We start from the raw sequence: 16,998 nt of genomic DNA, 5'->3' as shown, positions 1-16,998 counted from the left end.
TCTGCTACACCTTCCTCTAGCAGCTCTTCTAAAGTTGTGTGCCACCGCTGCAAGGGCATGGGACATATTGCTAAAGAATGCCCCAGCAAACGCACATATATTGCTACTGATGATGGTGGGTATGCTAGTGCTAGTGATGAAGAGAATGAATTTGCACTTACAACTGATCTTTATGTAGATAAATTTGCGGATAGTGCTGAAGATCCTGATGAGGTAATTGATAGTGTGGCATGCATTAAAGACTACAAATCAATCCTTGTTCAGCGTGTTTTGAGTACACAAGTTGAGCCAGTAGATAAGCTACAACTCCATAATTTGTTTCAAATGTTCCTCATTGTCAATAATTTCCGTGTTCGTGCTATAATTGATGGAGGAAGCAGCAATAATTTAGTAAGTTCTGAGCTTGTCAAGACTCTTGGTTTATCTACACATGCTCTTCCACATTCATACCATGTTCAGTGGTTCAACAATAGTGGTAAGGCAAAGATAACACAATCTGCTCGTGTGCAATTTTCTATCGGGTCATACCATGATTATGCTGATTTTGATGTCGTGCCTATGCAAGCTTGTTCACTTTTGTTAGGCCGCCCTTGGCAATATGATAATAATGTTGTACATCATGGTAGGCAAAATAGATATACTTTTATGTTTAAAGGAAAGACCATTGCTTTACTATCACCTGCTGAAATTGTGCAATATAAAAAGGAACTTGTTGAAAAGAAAAAGAAAGGCCATGATAAAGACTTTAGCAAACCAACAAATAAACCATCAAGTAACATGAAAAAAGTTTTATTTGCTCTTAAATTTGTTCTTATTGATCATGATGAACCATGTTATGCTCTAACTTGTACATCACCGATATGTCCACTTGGTCCTACTCCTAGTGCTATGCCTCTTGTTGGTACTAACCTTTTACAAGAGAAGGAGGACGAATTCCCAATAGGGAAGCCACCATGGCAGCTGCCTTTGCGAAGGATGGGGTGCCAAGATGAACGTCTTCTTCTGGAACCATCGTTGTTGTCATCCAATGGAGGAGACGATCTACTTCAGTCGAGGATGACTTCAATTCAAGAAAGGGAGGATGATGAGGACATCACTACTTCATCGCATACAAGCCAAGTAGAGGAGGGGGTCCAGCATGGGCGTCCAATTCATCTTTTTCGTGGTGGAAGCCGAGTCCAACTCAAGTTCGAGTCCGGTTTGGGCTCTAGGACCAGTCTGCCTTAAACTAGTCACCCAAGACGCATCTAGACTCTGTTTTTTATGATCCACATATGGATGGAAAGCTAATTGGATAAGGAAACCAACCCAATTAGTTTCACGTCAAAAGGCCTTCGTAATCAACGGGAATCATCGAAACAAGTCAGCGTCTAGAATCTGTCAGGGTGCTGCAACACCGTCTTTTGGTCCGTTGGACCGTGTATCATGTTTGGGCCCATTAGGGGCCACGTCCAGGGGGGTGATGCCCAAAACTCTATAAATACCAGCCGTCACTCTCCTTAGGGTTTGGGTTTTGTTTAGTTCTTGATTTCCTCATGAAACAGATGTCGTTTTGCTGCAACTATCATCGCCAAGGCCGCTTGCTATGAACCAGGGCCCTAGTTCTTAATCTTGTTCGCCTATGGCGATTAGTCCTTTCAAATAAAGACTTGAACTCCTTCTTGATTTCATAAGCCTCATATTTATTTGCAATTTCAGATTGCGTTCATCCCGTTCTTGCTTGTGTTCTCGATTCGCTTGCAGGAAAGCCTTCTCGGCGAGGTCAATCGCGTTCGCATGGTTGATAACCAACGGAGCAGTGGTGTAATAGTTGCGGGGGTCCGAATCAATCTTGGTTCGAAGCCTAGATCATGAACGTCGAGTCTCCACCAATCGACGCTATCATACCTTTTAGAAGATCAGGCCTAGTCTACATCAAGTGCCCGATCTTCCGAAAGATATGATAGCATCGATTGGTGATTTGTTGAAGGATCTCATTGAACTTGTCATCAAGAATGGCATGGAGCTCATTCTTAGAAACGCAATCATTGAAATCCATAGGTGCGTCCTCGTTTCCTTGGCCGCTGCCTCTGGCTTTTCCTGACATGGTTAGTAGAAAGAATAAGACAACACAAATAGTATTATCCCTACCAACTACTTAGGTTGTGGACAAGGAAAAATAAGGCACTCAACTCTCAAGCGTCTTACCACGGTTTTACAAGTGTTCTTACCAAAGCAACAGGCGGTGTAATCGATCGGTGACTGTGATACTGTTGTAGCTTGAGTGTAACAGTTGCAAGGCGAATCTGTACTTGGTTAGAAGAAAGTGGAGCTTGGACAGGCATAATATAGTAGCAAGGAATAACAAAATTTGTAACTAAATAGCAAAGCTAAATAAGTATCCCAAGTACTTGTCTTAGTTGCTGGCCTACTCACGTTCTAAGTACCAGATGTATCAAGTGATGTGGACAGCAAGAATATGATTAGGAATAAGGTAGAAATCAGCACACGCAAATACAGCTCAAATGACGCTCTCTATGTGCTCCTCTAGATATTGTTCAACTTTTGCCCCTATCTTTTTTCTCTATTTTTTGGCTATCGTTGTTTTTTTGGGATTCTTTGACTTTTTCTTTTTATTTTTTTGATATTTTTTCTTCACTTAGGAGCACAAAAGAAGTAACCACAGAAAATTTGATCTTAAACAAGTGAAAGACGTGGCCTGTGAAATTTCCAGAAGACGTGCTCGAAATCGATAAAGACCTTATGACCACGAAAAGAGGATCTTGTGACCACTTTTTGGCCAATCTAAAATTTTTGAACCCCAACAACACGGCGGATGGATGGATCCGAAATTTTTTTCTGATCGATTTGCATATATGGAACGTCAAAAACGGAGTTTGTATGCGAAAACTAGACCAGTTTTAAGAACGGACTCCGAATTAGAGGACAAAACGGAAACAATGTGCGCAAAATTGGTCATGACAGCAAGGATTCGATGAAAACAGTGAAGACAAGTGTAACAAATAAGATGGCATGGACTAGGGTTTGATGAATACAAAGGAATCACAGTAATACTTGAAGGTGTTCATGGATTATGATGAAAAACAAAGGGAAAACATAAACTGGACTTAAAAAATGATCTAAAACCAGCAACAAGAACTTGACCTAGGGCACAAACTCAACAACGCGAAACAGAGACGAAATTGCACGGCACAATGAGGCTATAGGACAGGGAATATGTGACGATGCATATTTTTTTTTGGCTTTTTGTGGACTGTAGGTAATGCAAAAACAGTAATAATCTAAAGGGGGAAAACAAAGGTATACCTAACGGGCAACAAGGTCTCTGATAGGCCCGATCTTCCGAAAGGTATGATAGCATCGATTGGTGGAGACTCGACGTTCATGATCTAGGCTTCGAACCAAGATTGATTCGGACCCCCGCAACCGTTACACCACTGCTCCGTTGGTTATCAACCACGCGAACGCGATTTACCTCGCCGAGAAGGCTTTCCTACAAGTGAATCGAGAACACAAGCAAGAACGAGATGAACGCAATCTAAAATTGCAAATAAATATGAGGCTTATGAAATCAAGAAGGAGTTCAAGTCTTTATTCGAAAGGACTAATCGCCACAGGCGAACAAGATCAAGAACTGGGGCCCTGGTTCACAGCAAGCGGCCTTAGCGGTGACAGTTGCAGCAAAACGATATCTGTTTTACAAGGAAATCAAGAACTAAACAAAACCCAAACCCTAAGGAGAGCAACGGCTAGTATTTATAGAGTCTTGGGTGTCACCCCCCCTAGACGCGGCCCCTAATGGGCCCAAACACGATACACGGTCCAACGGACCAAAAGACGGTGTCGCAGCACCCTAACACATTCTGGATGCAGACTTGTTTTGACAATTCCTGTTGATTACGAAGGCCTTTTGATGTGAAACTAATTGGGTTGGTTTCCTTGTCCAATTAGCTTTCCATCCATATGTGGATCATTGAAAACGGAGTCCGGATGCGTCCTAGGTGACCAATTTAAGGCAGACTGGTCCTGGAGCCCGAACCGGACTCGAACTTGAGTTGGACTCCAGACTCGAACTTGAGTTGGACTTGGCTTCCACCATGAAAAAGATGAATTGGACGCCCATGCTGGACCCCCTCCTCTACTTGGCTTGTATGCGATGAAGTAGTGATGTCCTCATCATATGAACCTATAACAAGTACTAGTTGTAGCTAAATGGAATAGTCATGTATACAATAAACAGTCCACATAGTGCAGTACTGACCCCGATGGACAAAGCCTATGTGTCCGCTGAAGCACAAGTTTATAACAACAGAGCATACCGAATATGTTTAGAATATAAAGCTAGAAATCCAAAGCAAAGTGCAGTTTTAGAATACATGTTTTCTCAAAGATTATACATGAAATCTCCTACAAGTCATCGTCATCTCCAGACATGTGATCTCTACCGCCATAGTTACTAGTGTCACTGCAATACTGGTTTCCAGTATCATCTTCATCCTCACTGCCTTCAAGTATGCCAACTGCTTCTGTCTTATCTCTTAGAAGGTCTTCTAAATTGGCTTCAATGATAGTGCCTTCTCCATCATGGCTAGCTTTGTGCATAACTTGATCACCATCACCCAGTAGGACTTCATGCTCGTTGTTAGAACAATGATCATCTTGGTGCACTTGATGCTCTATTTCATTTATGTCATACATATCCCTATGTTTGAACTTCTGCACGACCCACCAATCTTTGCCCAAGGAGGTGTCCTATAGATAAAAAATCTTCCTTGCTTGTGTGAATGTGGCCACGCTCCACTGGGAGAGCCCCGCCACGCCACCAAAAGGATGCTTGAGCCACCATAGGAGACCGGGGATCCTCTGCCTCCGCCGCTGCCGCAAGTCCAGCGGGCACAGATTTATTTCCACTTGCAGGGGATATCCAATTTTGGTCAACCTATAGGGCATCCACATAGCTAATAGGATACTATAGCGACTCCAAAGAGATATCAGTATAGCCAGACGTCTAGCACAATGGTAAAGATGTTCCATTCCTTGGTCTAGATCCTGGGTTCGACTCCCAGGTATTAGACCTTTTTGAGAAATTAAACCCCGACAGCACACATGGTACAAGTGACACGCAAGCCATTGGGTCTCACAAGTTGGATGGAGATGGAGAAAGGTTCCACAGGCACATGTGACACATAAGCCGTTGGGTCCCACAGGTCAGATACAGAAGGGTCCCATAGGTACACATCGGTTAGAGAAAGAACTGAGCGGAGACTTTTATGACAAATTACAAGCATCACGGATGAGTAACTATAGGTCCCATAGGCACACGTTGGATGGAGAATGGTCCCATAGGTACATGTCAGATGGAGAAAGGACCGAGCGGGAGACTTTATGACGAATTGCAAGCGTCATGGATGAATAACTGTAGGTCCCATAGGTACACGTCGAATGGAGAAAGGACCGTGTGAAGATTTATGATGAAGTGACGTTCGTTACAGATCAAAAACTCCATCACAGATGTGTAATTAGTTCAATGACAAAGCCCTGGTCATCATAGTTCTAAGGAGGATCGTCACAGATGAGTAGGAACAGTCGCGCGAGGGTTTTGGTGATGAACCCCATGCTGTTCTATGACATTTTCGATGCCTTATTTCATCATAAATGGGGAGGGTAGGAGGATCATCACCACTGATCTATGACGAAACGTAAATATTCATCATAAAAATTGATATTATATGACAGCTTCAGATTCGTCACTAAGATTTTTGTCATAGAAGTGGATATTTATAGTAGTGTTTCCTTGGTGGTTTAATCCTTTTCCTTGGCGGTTTTTGGCACTCAAGGAAATCTATATAGTTCTAGGCTTTATCCTTGTTCTTAAGTATAGAGAGAGGGAGGGGTGAAGCAAATGAATGAGTGAGTGAGAGTGGGATGAAGTGGAGGGCTTCAACTGATGAAGAGCTCCAACTTGTGCTCATTTTCCACTTACCTTCACTGTTCTGTAATTTATTGGATGGTCCGGTAACTCTGGCGGACTCTACGATGATCCTTTGTCTTTGTTGAATTGATTGAATGGTTGGGAGACTTGGTATTGGGGACCAAGATATTATATCCAAGGGTGATTTCTAGCCTTGAGAAGGTGTTGATGATGTCAATTGGTTGTCTTCTGATCTGAGTAAGAGTTTCCCATTCCCTCGATCACTAACCTAACCATGTCTGTTCTGGGAGTCTTCGCGAGGTTGATTGATGAATTCATGATAGTAACATGGGTCCAAGGTATCAAGGATCTCCATGGTTGAACAAGTATCTAGGATCAAAGCTTTTAGCAGCTATTTTCGCAAGGCTAGGGTAGAGGTTCAAATTGGAACGACATTTTGGGTCGTTACACTTGGGAATTACACAATTGTAGGTAGAAGTCGCGTGAGACCCTCTATGAGTACATCCATGGCAAGCTCATTATTATTGGCACGAGCACCATACAAACAAATAGTACATCCATGAGCATTTTTTCTAGTCTACATCTATATCTATTAAAGAGCAAACTTTTGTCTCTCACTCTCTTCACTCTATCTCTGTTCATGTGTTCCTCGCTCACTAACTCACTGCTCATATGTCCCTCAACCTATCGTCCCCCACTCTCATCCTTCTCGTTGTAAGTTTAGAGCTCCAAAACCTTCATTGATGCCACACTACCCATCTCTTGGCTTGACCACTCAAACCCCTTCATATTGTGGCACACATGTGATCATATGCCTCGTCTTCCATATTTTTGAAACTCATAATAGATACACAAAATAGCCACATATTTAAGTTGAGTTAATTTTCCACACGAGATTAATTATTTATTGTACTAGCATTTATATGACCCTTGGAATCTATATCTATATCTATATCTCTTATAATTTTAAACCCCACTAACTATTTATCTCAACATGCAAGATGTCCAACTAGACAATGTACAATCACAAATAATTAAAATCCACTAGCAGATGCAATTGTAATGTCCACATCAGTAAGACACATAGACATTTTATTGTCCACATCATTATGCCATGCAATCCACTAATCCATAATTCCTGCTGCAATGCGAGGGGTATGTTTTTGGTTTGATATATTGGCCAAGCCCATTTAATATAACAAAAATAGCCATCTCACTCACTACTACATATAGACATACCACAGTCGGTTCGTAACCCCCCATTGCAGCCGTTTTTTGCCTCGGTGGTATACACTCGATGGTGATACTCGAAGCCATCACGGTCGCCTAGCAACCGACTGTGTCGGATCTCAACACCGCGCACATTGGTCAATGATCCACTTGTGTCGAGGCTAACATCACTGTCGTATGAGCACATCAACCGTCTATGTAGTGGTCACCAACACCATTGCCTTGTACTTCGACCAGACTATCTGCAGTGTGGACTCACCGTCGCTTTGACTGCCGAGATGTCTGTGTAGAGGTAAACATCACCGTCGCTTCAGCGTATGAACCGTAAGTACAAAGGTTATGGTCACCGTCGCCTTGCACCATGACCAGCCTTTGATAATTGTTTAGTTGGTGTCGGGTTACTAAACGATTCGACGATGATATACTTTTGATCCCTGCCGCATCATACGTATAGCGACGGTGTTGGACATTTGCACCACCACCGACGGTGATGATAACAAAACAATGAATGATGCTTAGATCCGACGGTGACAAAATTTCATCCGGTTTCATAATATTTACTAATTCAGCTGGCCCCTTAATAGCTTACTGAACACAAAGCATATAAAATATATAATCATTACATCCATAAATCATGTTCATAAATAAGAGTACTTTTTACAATAATAATGGACGCTACCATAACATCTTTCTCAACTGATATCCTAACACAAGTGGTGCATAGATTGCATGCTAAAGTTACTGATCTCTACAGACTTATGTAATAAAACGACGTAGCTATGCTCCTCGTATGTGGCACTCCTGCTTGTAAGGTAAAATAAATATACTTAGTACATCCTTCGGATTGGTAGCCAATGCACCATGGAACCCTTCTTCATCTCTGATCCACAACCTGAACAAAACAATAGAATTAATAATATTTAACATACCATTCCTTTAGTTAACAAGCCAGAATTAGCCTATACATACATAGAATAAAAACACGTCCCTAACTGAACAAAGATATGTCGTGATGATGAAATACAGCAAATGCACCTTTACTGCTCTACTAATGACTCCATGAACACATGAATAAGGAAATATAAGAAAGATAGTAAGGCCTGTTCATATGGAAATGTTCTCTTGATTTACAAAAGCGGATAACACAGGCATAGATGACATGAATCTTTCTACGGTCCATGTCATATGCAATCAATGTTATATCCTACCCAACAAGAAAAATGAAATTCTATTCTGGGTGAACTGTAATCACTCTATACTCCGCATCACAAAACTCAGCAACCAACTTTAAAATTGATGTGTCCAAACAGTTCCTTCGTGCCCAAACATGCTTCAATCTCTATTTATCAGTACCAGTCTTCAAGTATCCACACTAAAAGCCAAGACATATTGCGAAAACCAGCACAACATACAAGTGACCCTGAGCTTGATGGATGGACATTTCAGCACCATATGGTTTACGATTTGTCATCTATGTCTTTCCCTACATATCCACAACAACTATCATAGAGTAATCAAGCATGTACGTAAAACCATTAAGAAAAAAAACACTTCTCGATTTGAACATAGTACAATACCCTCGTCCCATTCAGATTCCTTAAAGATCCATGTTGTAGTTTTAGATTAGCAGATCTCCACACCTACACACGCACCCTCCACCTTAAAAATCTCTAAACATGAGCTAATTATAAAACTAATTACATAAGTTATGGCTAATTCAGAGACGAATATTAAGCTTAATTAAGCATTGATTAGCACATGCTTTATTGTAGCATCAGCTGGGCTAATCATTGATTAATTAGGCTTAATAGATTCGTCTTGGAAATTAGCCACAACTTATACAATTCGTTTTATAATTATCTCATATTTAATTATTCTAATTGCCGTCTAAACATCCGATATGGCTGAGACTAAAATTTAGTCCGGAGGATCCAAAACCTACTATGGTTTTTTTTCCATGACGTGCTAGGATTTTCTCTCTCATCGTCATCGTCTCCCTCTCTCTCCCCTTTCTTTTTCCTCCTTTTCCAGATTTATCAAAAAAAAAAATCAGAGTCTGTTTTCGTTTTTTTATTTTACCCGTGCCGCTGCAGGCCACACCATACCCTTGCCTGCCTGCCAGAGCCGGACCTCATCTCATCATCGCCTCCACCTCACCAGAGAAATCCTCTCCTCCTCCCTCGTCCCTAGCCAAAATTTTCTATCAAACCCTCTTCCCCCATCTCAGATCCCTCTCCCGTCCCAGCTCGATCCTGCCCGATGGCCGCCGGACCGTACGCCGCCGCCCGACGCTGAGCGACCAGGACAACCACCTCCGACGACCCCCCGAGCACCCACGAGATGGTCGCGGAGGCGGCGCCGTCCTCCTCGTCGGCGATCTGGTCGCGCCGCCGCGACGAGATCACCTTCGACCGCCTCCACAAGGTACCGCCCCTCACGGGCTCGCCCCGATCGGATCTGCCCACCCGCCAGCCCGCTGACCCTGGCCGGAGTCGACGCCACGGATCTGAGGCTCCCGCCCTGCTGCTCCCGGGCCTTTCCCGCGCCCCTGCCCGTGCTCCGACGATCCGCTGAGCTTTTGGTCGCGCCCGGGGATGACGCTTCCTGCGAGCGCTGGTTTCGTCTGTAGGGTTTGATTTGATTTGCTGCTCGCCTGTGGGAGGATTCTATTAGGTTGGACTGCTCCGGCTTCTCAGCTGGCGTGAACTCCCTGCGGTGATGCTGGGTGTTGCATGGAGCAGACAAGCGCTTGACTGAAGAGTCTGATTGGTTTGTCCCATTTGGATATTCGGATGTGTTGAATTGAGTTGAGGGAGCTTTTTCGGGTGTGTTGCTGCTAAGCTAGCTGTCCAGAGAAGTGGGGGCTGGCTGAATTGTGAAAAGCAATCAATCATAGCTAACTGCTTGGCTGACTGATCAGATTGGCTTGTCTCGCTTCTGGACAAACAGAAGGAATGAAGGTGCTGTAAGCTGAATCCCTTGCTACTGGTGTTTACTTGCTAACCGAGGAGCAGTAATGGCGGCAAACCAAACTTTGGATAGTATTCACTCCATCCTGGTTTGATCAGCCAGTTTCTTGACTCAACCATCGGATTGGTTTGTCTCATTCAGGCACATGGATGTAATATGTTCGAGCCATTATAGGTGACGTTGCTGCTGTGCTAACTGACCATAGTTGTGATGCAGACAATCTGGATTCTTAAGAGTGCTTATTGGTGCTTGGTTAAGGGAAATATCGAGTAGGAAATCATTGCCACCTATGCCTTATCCATTGCACTTGTTTGCGGTTGTCACACTATATTTACCTATACCTAGGGGTCGTATGTGTGTTCCTCTTCCATTTCATTATACTTACTGTTAGGTTAGCCTACAAACATTTTATTCCAGGTAGAATCATATTTACGAAATGGTGTCATTCCTAGTGTATGCTCAGGTGACCAGATTTTATTATCAATCTCTGGTCTGAGTAGTAATGGAATGTTGATTACTGATGATCTAGATGATGTAGATACCTTATTTATGAAGGTTCCTGTGCTGGTAAATGGTTATGAAGATTATTGGAGCTGTTAATGCAAGGTGTTTCTCTGTAAAGTTTTGCTAATTGGGGGGGGGGGGGGGGGGGGGGGGGGGGGGGTGTTCAATGCACTATACTACTTTCACATTTTCTCAGAGAGCTCATGATTGTCATGACACTGTACATTGAATTGATCACTAATTGCGATTGACTTCTTGAATGCACTGTCTGCTTTTATTCAGCCCTGAGATGTGCAATAATTTTTTTATGCATACTATCAGAATTATCAGTTTTCAAGATCAGAATTGAATACTCTAACTGATATTTTATTCCTGTGAATTCAATTTGTTCCAGTTTTGGAGTGCCCTGTCACCTCGTGCACGACATGAGCTGCTAAGACTTGATAAACAGACCCTTATTGAGCATGCTCGCAAGAATTTGTACTGCTCAAGGTGTAATGGGCTGCTTTTGGAAAGTTTCACACAAATAGTCATGTATGGGAAGTCACTGCTTCATGAAGGTTCATGTGAGCCAAGGATTCAGGAAGTTGAAGCAGAAGAAGTTCAGGACCCTTCAGTTCATCCTTGGGGAGGCCTTTCGACAACAAAGGATGGCATCCTAACTCTTCTTGATTGCTTCATAAATGCAAAATCTCTTCATGTGATCCAGAATGTACGCCTGAAACAGTAGCCTTTGTTTTCTTTATCTTCTTGATCTGCTTCATGAACTTCTTCCTTGATATTTTTATGTGCTCTCCGATTGTCTGTTTTGGCATCTTTCTGTGGCATTCCTTCTCTGAAGTTGTTCCTTGACCATTCTAGAGTTCTTACTCCAATGTACTCCACATTGTTTTGACTAGGTATTTGACAATGCACGTGCAAGAGAACGTGAACGTGAGATGCTTTACCCTGATGCATGTGGTGGCGGTGGCAGAGGATGGATTAGCCCAGTGATACCTAACTATGGCAGGGGCCATGGAACACGAGATACTTGTGCTTTGCACACTGCACGCCTTTCTTGTGATACTCTGGTGGATTTTTGGTCAGCGTTGGGTGAAGAAACTAGATCACCTCTTTTAAGGATGAAAGAAGAGGACTTCATCGAAAGACTTATGCACAGGTGAGTATAAAAGGTGCTGTTGTTTATACTATTTTTAACTAAATTAGTGTGACAAATACTCTCAAGGCTGCAAGGGATTCAGGGATACAAGTGGGTTTGCCTCGGAACCCACAAATAGGTTATTCTAAGCTGGTTGCTGTCAATCATTTAAATTGCCTATTTGTGGGTGTGCAGACAAACCACTTGCATCCCGAAGTGGTGTGCTATCATGAACAAGAATGAGATATTGATAGGGAATAGCTTTTAAATGTACGCGAATTGTTATTAGCATTACTTACTAATTTGTAGCTTTGTAAGATGAGTTGATTTGCTTCTTGATGCTGACATAAAATATCCTGAGGTATTTGAAATACCATACATAACATTTACTTATTCTACTAAGACTGCGTCCAACAATCTAGTACAATTCTACATTGTCAGTGGGCCTGATGATAGTAACAATTATATATTTATAAATCCACATACATATTGCTTTTGTAACCTGGGTAAATCCATTATAAATTGGTCTGCATTTAACATTGGTCCCACTTTTTATTTCTTATAATGCACCACCTTCGTCTTGAAACTGGTAATGACAGTAAAGCTATGCTCTAAAGCTGTTGCAGCATACTCGTTCTAATGTTTTTATGCTTTGCACCATTCTTCCTGATACTTAAATGTCGAAAAAGCCTACAATCTGTAATGTAATGAGTAGTGACTGTATCATGATTTTACCTTTGTTATCCAATGCAACCTTTTGATGAGATGTTCTGTAGGGATATGGATGCATTTTCAGTCAATATCTAAATGGTTTACTAACTTTTTTGGATGAAATTCCTGTGCAGGTTCGACAGCAAGAGATTCTGCAGAGACTGCAGAAGGAATGTTATTCGCGAATTCAAGGAGCTCAAGGAACTAAAGCGCATGCGAAGGGAACCTCGCTGCACTAGTTGGTTTTGTGTCGCAGATACCGCATTTAAGTGTGAGGTGAGGATACTATTCCTTGTCATCATTCCTATCTGCAAGCTCATGTTTGTTTTTGTGTCTTTTTTTTGGGGGCACGCATCCTGTTTGGTAAAGACCATATGGAGAAAATTCCTATAAAGCAATAAGGGTCAAGGATCTTGCATTCACATTTTTAGTGTAGTAAGGTGACAGGGCTTGCCTAGTTAGCATGTTGACTTTTTTATTTGTATATTTGCAGGTGTTTGAGGATGCTATTCTTGTTGATTGGCATCAATCCTTATTGGAGCAAGATGGAGTTTACCATCATTTCGAGTGGGCTATTGGAACAGATGAAGGAAAATCTGATATTCTAAACTTTGAAAATGTGGGCATGAATGGGCAAGTCCACAGGAAAGGCCTCGATCTTGATCAGTTTGAAGACTATTTTGTTACACTGAGAGCATGGAGGCTGGATGGCCGCTGTACAGAATTCTGTGTGAAGGCCCATGCCTTGAAGGGCCAATCATGTGTTCACCGGAGGCTAATTGTGGGGGATGGATTTGTGACAATTACCAAAGGTGAAAGTATTAGAAGTTTCTTCGAGTATGCTGAAGAAGCAGAGGAAGAGGACGTAAGTGGCTTATATTTTAAATCATTAACATCAAACATGATCAGAATATTTGTTATTCAGCACTTTGAACAAGCATGGATCTGGGAATTCATATAACCTGATTCAATGACATACTCATGAGCAGGAAGATGATGTAGTGGACAGAGACAGCAATGACCCTGATGGTGATATCGCTCATCCACAGAAGCATGCTAAGAGCCCTGAACTTGCAAGAGAATTTCTCCTGGATGCTGCTGCAGTGATCTTCAAAGAACAGGTAGTTATGGCACTGGATACATAGTACTGAATCAACTGTTGAGAAAGTAAAAGCTCATACTTAAGTGTTATTGAAGAACAAAAGTTTGTCTACTATTCTTCAATGAAGTGAAAATTGTCATTGTGCGCTTTCTCAGTGTCACAGTATTACCTGGAGGGTCTTCACTTTTATATATCAACCTGTTGGAAGAAGAAACTTTTTTTGTAGATGGCACACTGAATGTCTCTTTTGTTGATGTTATTCTGTAATTAGTATGTACTCCTTCCGTTCCAAATTATAAGACGTTTTGGCTTTTCTAGATTCATAGTTTTTGCTACGTACCTAGATATATGTTGTCTAGATACATAGTAAAAGCTATGAATCTGGAAATGCCAAAACGTCTTATAATTTGGGACAGAGGAAGTAATGCTTTTTTTTAAATAGTTAGTACAACCGAAATAGTATTACCATTTTAAGCTGTAAAACTATTTATGGGTATGCTACCACTTATCAGCATACTTGACGTTTAGTAATTGTACCAAAGATTATATATAGTCAGCATTATCTGCAGAGCAGTTGTGCTTACTAACCAGTTGAGCGATCTTTGAGAAATTAGACCAAAGCAGTAATCTCTTGCAAATTGTTGGTGTGTTTTACAGGTTGAGAAGGCTTTCAGAGAAGGCACAGCGCGGCAAAATGCACATAGTGTTTTCGTGTCCCTTGCTCTAAAACTGTTAGAAGAAAGAGTTCATGTTGCTTGCAAGGAAATAATTACATTGGAAAAACAGGTATTTATTTGATACCTTGATAGCAGTATAATGATTATGCCACTGGGAGTTTGCTGTTTTGCTTATCTGCCATCTTGAATCTATTATTTGTCTGTATGTGATATGATTTTTGTGTGTGCTGTTTGAGTTTATGTATGTCACTGGCTAGTGGCACACACTCAAAGGCCACTGGTGGTTTCATTGGAGCGCACATAAATTCCAGTGCTAAATACACAAATAGCAAGACTGGATGAGATGAGCAAAGCAAGCACATCCAAATGGCATACACACAAATTGCCCTAGTAGCTGTAAAAGATGCAACATTGATGTGGATTATTTGCTTAACCTTTTGTGATGGATGCTAACATGGATTTACTCTTGCAGACCAAGCTTCTTGAGGAAGAAGAGAAAGAAAAACGTGAAGAAGAGGAGCGAAGGGAGAGGAGGAGAACAAAAGAAAGAGAAAAGAAGAATAGAAGAAAAGAGCGGCTGAAAGGAAAGGACAGAGATAAGGAAAAAACACTGGTTCGGTCAAAAAAATCAGATGATCTTTCACCATTTTCTCTGTGCAACCAAGCAGCACCAAGTAATAATGAGTCTCAGGATGTTCTAGACTTGAGATATTCAGATAGTGAAGAGGAAGACAATGTTGTGGTCAGGGAACACTATCCTGACTCCTCTGCTGATCAATCTTCAAGCAAGGACAGTGATGAAAGAAGCAATGAGCATGAATGCAGTGCGACAGCAGAATTTGTTCCCTCAGATTGTGATGGCCCATTTTTATGTGATGAGTCTAAATCATCTAGAAACCTGAGATTTAGAAGAGACTTCCCTCAAGAGAAAGATGCTAGTTATTGGTATGAGGATTGCCGTGATGACTCTGGAGATACTCAATGGCAGTCTAGGGAGAGGATCAGAAATAACACTAGAAATTACAACGCTGTATTTAATGCAAATAACCGAACAAGAGACAGGTACAACCCCTGCAGCTGTGGCCATCAAGAAGACTACAGATATTTTTCCACAGCAACTAGATCAAGTAGGGAGACAAAGATGTCCAGGAAAACAGTGGCTGAGAAACCCAGGTTGCAATACCGCAGGTGCTATCCTCTGGATAGCTTTGCTGTGTCAAATGGAGGTCGTGTTGGTAGTACACCAAACAAGAGCCCAGGTCCAAAGCAAGTATGGGAGCCAATGGATGCAAGAAAGAAGATAGGGAATGCGAATAGTGCTACTGGGGCTGCTGATGGTTCAGATCAAGTGGAATGCTCAAAGGATATCAGTGAATGTGAAAAGCTTGAGGTAGTGTGTGAACCACTTGCTGAAATCTGTTCTGAGATATCTGCAGAAGCATGTAAGTCAGACACAGATCAACCATGCAGACAAGGTGAGAAGAATCAGTCTACTTGCAGCGATGGATCTAAATGCGTGGATAAGCCAAATTGCTGCTTGACAAAGGACACTGGTAGGACAACAAACTTAACCAGTTCGGACAGCTCCTCGTGTCTAAGTGAGGGAGATAGAGATAGCAGCATGAGCAGCATGACCTCACTGAGTGCTCAGAATGTAGAGTCTTCATCTACGTCTGACTCAGAAGAGTCTTCAGACAGGAACAATAGCAGCCCAGGTGATCCACCAGCAAAGAATGTTTCTCGTTCATTACTTGAGATGTGTGCAGGAAATGGTTTCAGGGAGTACCAACCGAAAGGCTTGAACCCTCCTAATGGCAACCAATTTGGATTTATGGTGTCCCCTTTACAGGATCAGATGTTGCACCAACAGAAGGTCCATGCACCACCATACTCGTCACCATTCATGGGGTTCCACAATCACCCCTTGGCAGTTCCAACAAATGGATACTTGCCATATCCTCAGCCTGGTCACTTCTACCCTGGCCCCATGGCCTCTGTTGGATATGGAGTCGCTGGCAACCAGCGTGTTGACTTTCCAATGCAGTACACCAATAACATCCATGCTTACTCGGGCCCTGAATTTGGTTTTCTGCCTTCACAACCAGTTCACAAGACCCCAGTGAGCTTCCATGCCGTGCCAATGCCACCACTGACCCCGCTGTGTAGAAGCGGAGTGCCAGTGGTGATAAATCAAGAGAGGCAGCAGAGCCCTGCCCCCTTCCCTAAATTAAAACAGGCAGTGCCGGTCCCTGAGACCGGCTGTGCAGAAGACTACACCTCCAAACAGAAAGGTGATGACGCAGACAGCACACCGTTCTCCTTGTTCCAGTTCAACCTGCCGATTGGCCCTCCGACCCTGGCAACATCCAAAGAAGAGCAAAGTGGTGCGATGCCGTCAAAGGCACCGGAACCAGCTCAGATAGCTCGAGCCCAGCCGTGCTCGAGGGAGGAGACCAACGTCAAGGAGTACAACATTTTCTCCGGGTGTAATGGGGTGATGTTCCAGCTCAACTAGAGACGAAGAAAAGTGAGCAGCTATTCAATATACAGTGATACATGGTGAGTGATTTGTATTCTCGTAAAAACAGAATAAAGTAGATCGAGGTTTTTACTGTGTTGCCCTCGAATATTATTTCCTTTTTTCCATTTTGATTTGTTTTGCTTCCCCTCCCCGTTTTTGTGTGTATGGAAAACTGAAAAGATAGTGAGTGGTATAGATTCTGCAGTTTTGACA

The 16,998-nt window shown here is 42.4% G+C and overlaps 1 protein-coding gene across 2 annotated transcripts; it reads left to right on the top strand.

Annotated features, from left to right (window-relative positions):
• Positions 1-9,261: 9,261 nt before the first annotated feature.
• LOC136539125 (uncharacterized) lies at positions 9,262-16,998 on the top strand. Of its 2 annotated transcripts, none has more exons than XM_066531067.1 (8): positions 9,262-9,586; positions 11,031-11,348; positions 11,536-11,795; positions 12,620-12,761; positions 12,979-13,350; positions 13,475-13,606; positions 14,245-14,373; positions 14,737-16,998. In XM_066531067.1, exons 1-8 carry the CDS (start codon positions 9,503-9,505, stop codon positions 16,777-16,779), a joined length of 3,480 nt encoding a protein of 1,159 aa, XP_066387164.1. In that variant the 5' UTR covers positions 9,262-9,502; the 3' UTR covers positions 16,780-16,998. The 2 variants fall into 2 exon arrangements, with proteins under 2 accessions (XP_066387164.1, XP_066387172.1); XM_066531075.1 differs by lacking the exon at positions 9,262-9,586 and adding an exon at positions 9,605-10,122.

This window comes from Miscanthus floridulus, chromosome 1, assembly GCF_019320115.1.
Source record: "Miscanthus floridulus cultivar M001 chromosome 1, ASM1932011v1, whole genome shotgun sequence".
In the NCBI taxonomy this organism is placed as follows: Eukaryota; Viridiplantae; Streptophyta; class Magnoliopsida; order Poales; family Poaceae; genus Miscanthus; species Miscanthus floridulus.
This window is presented reverse-complemented; position numbering and strand designations above follow the sequence as displayed.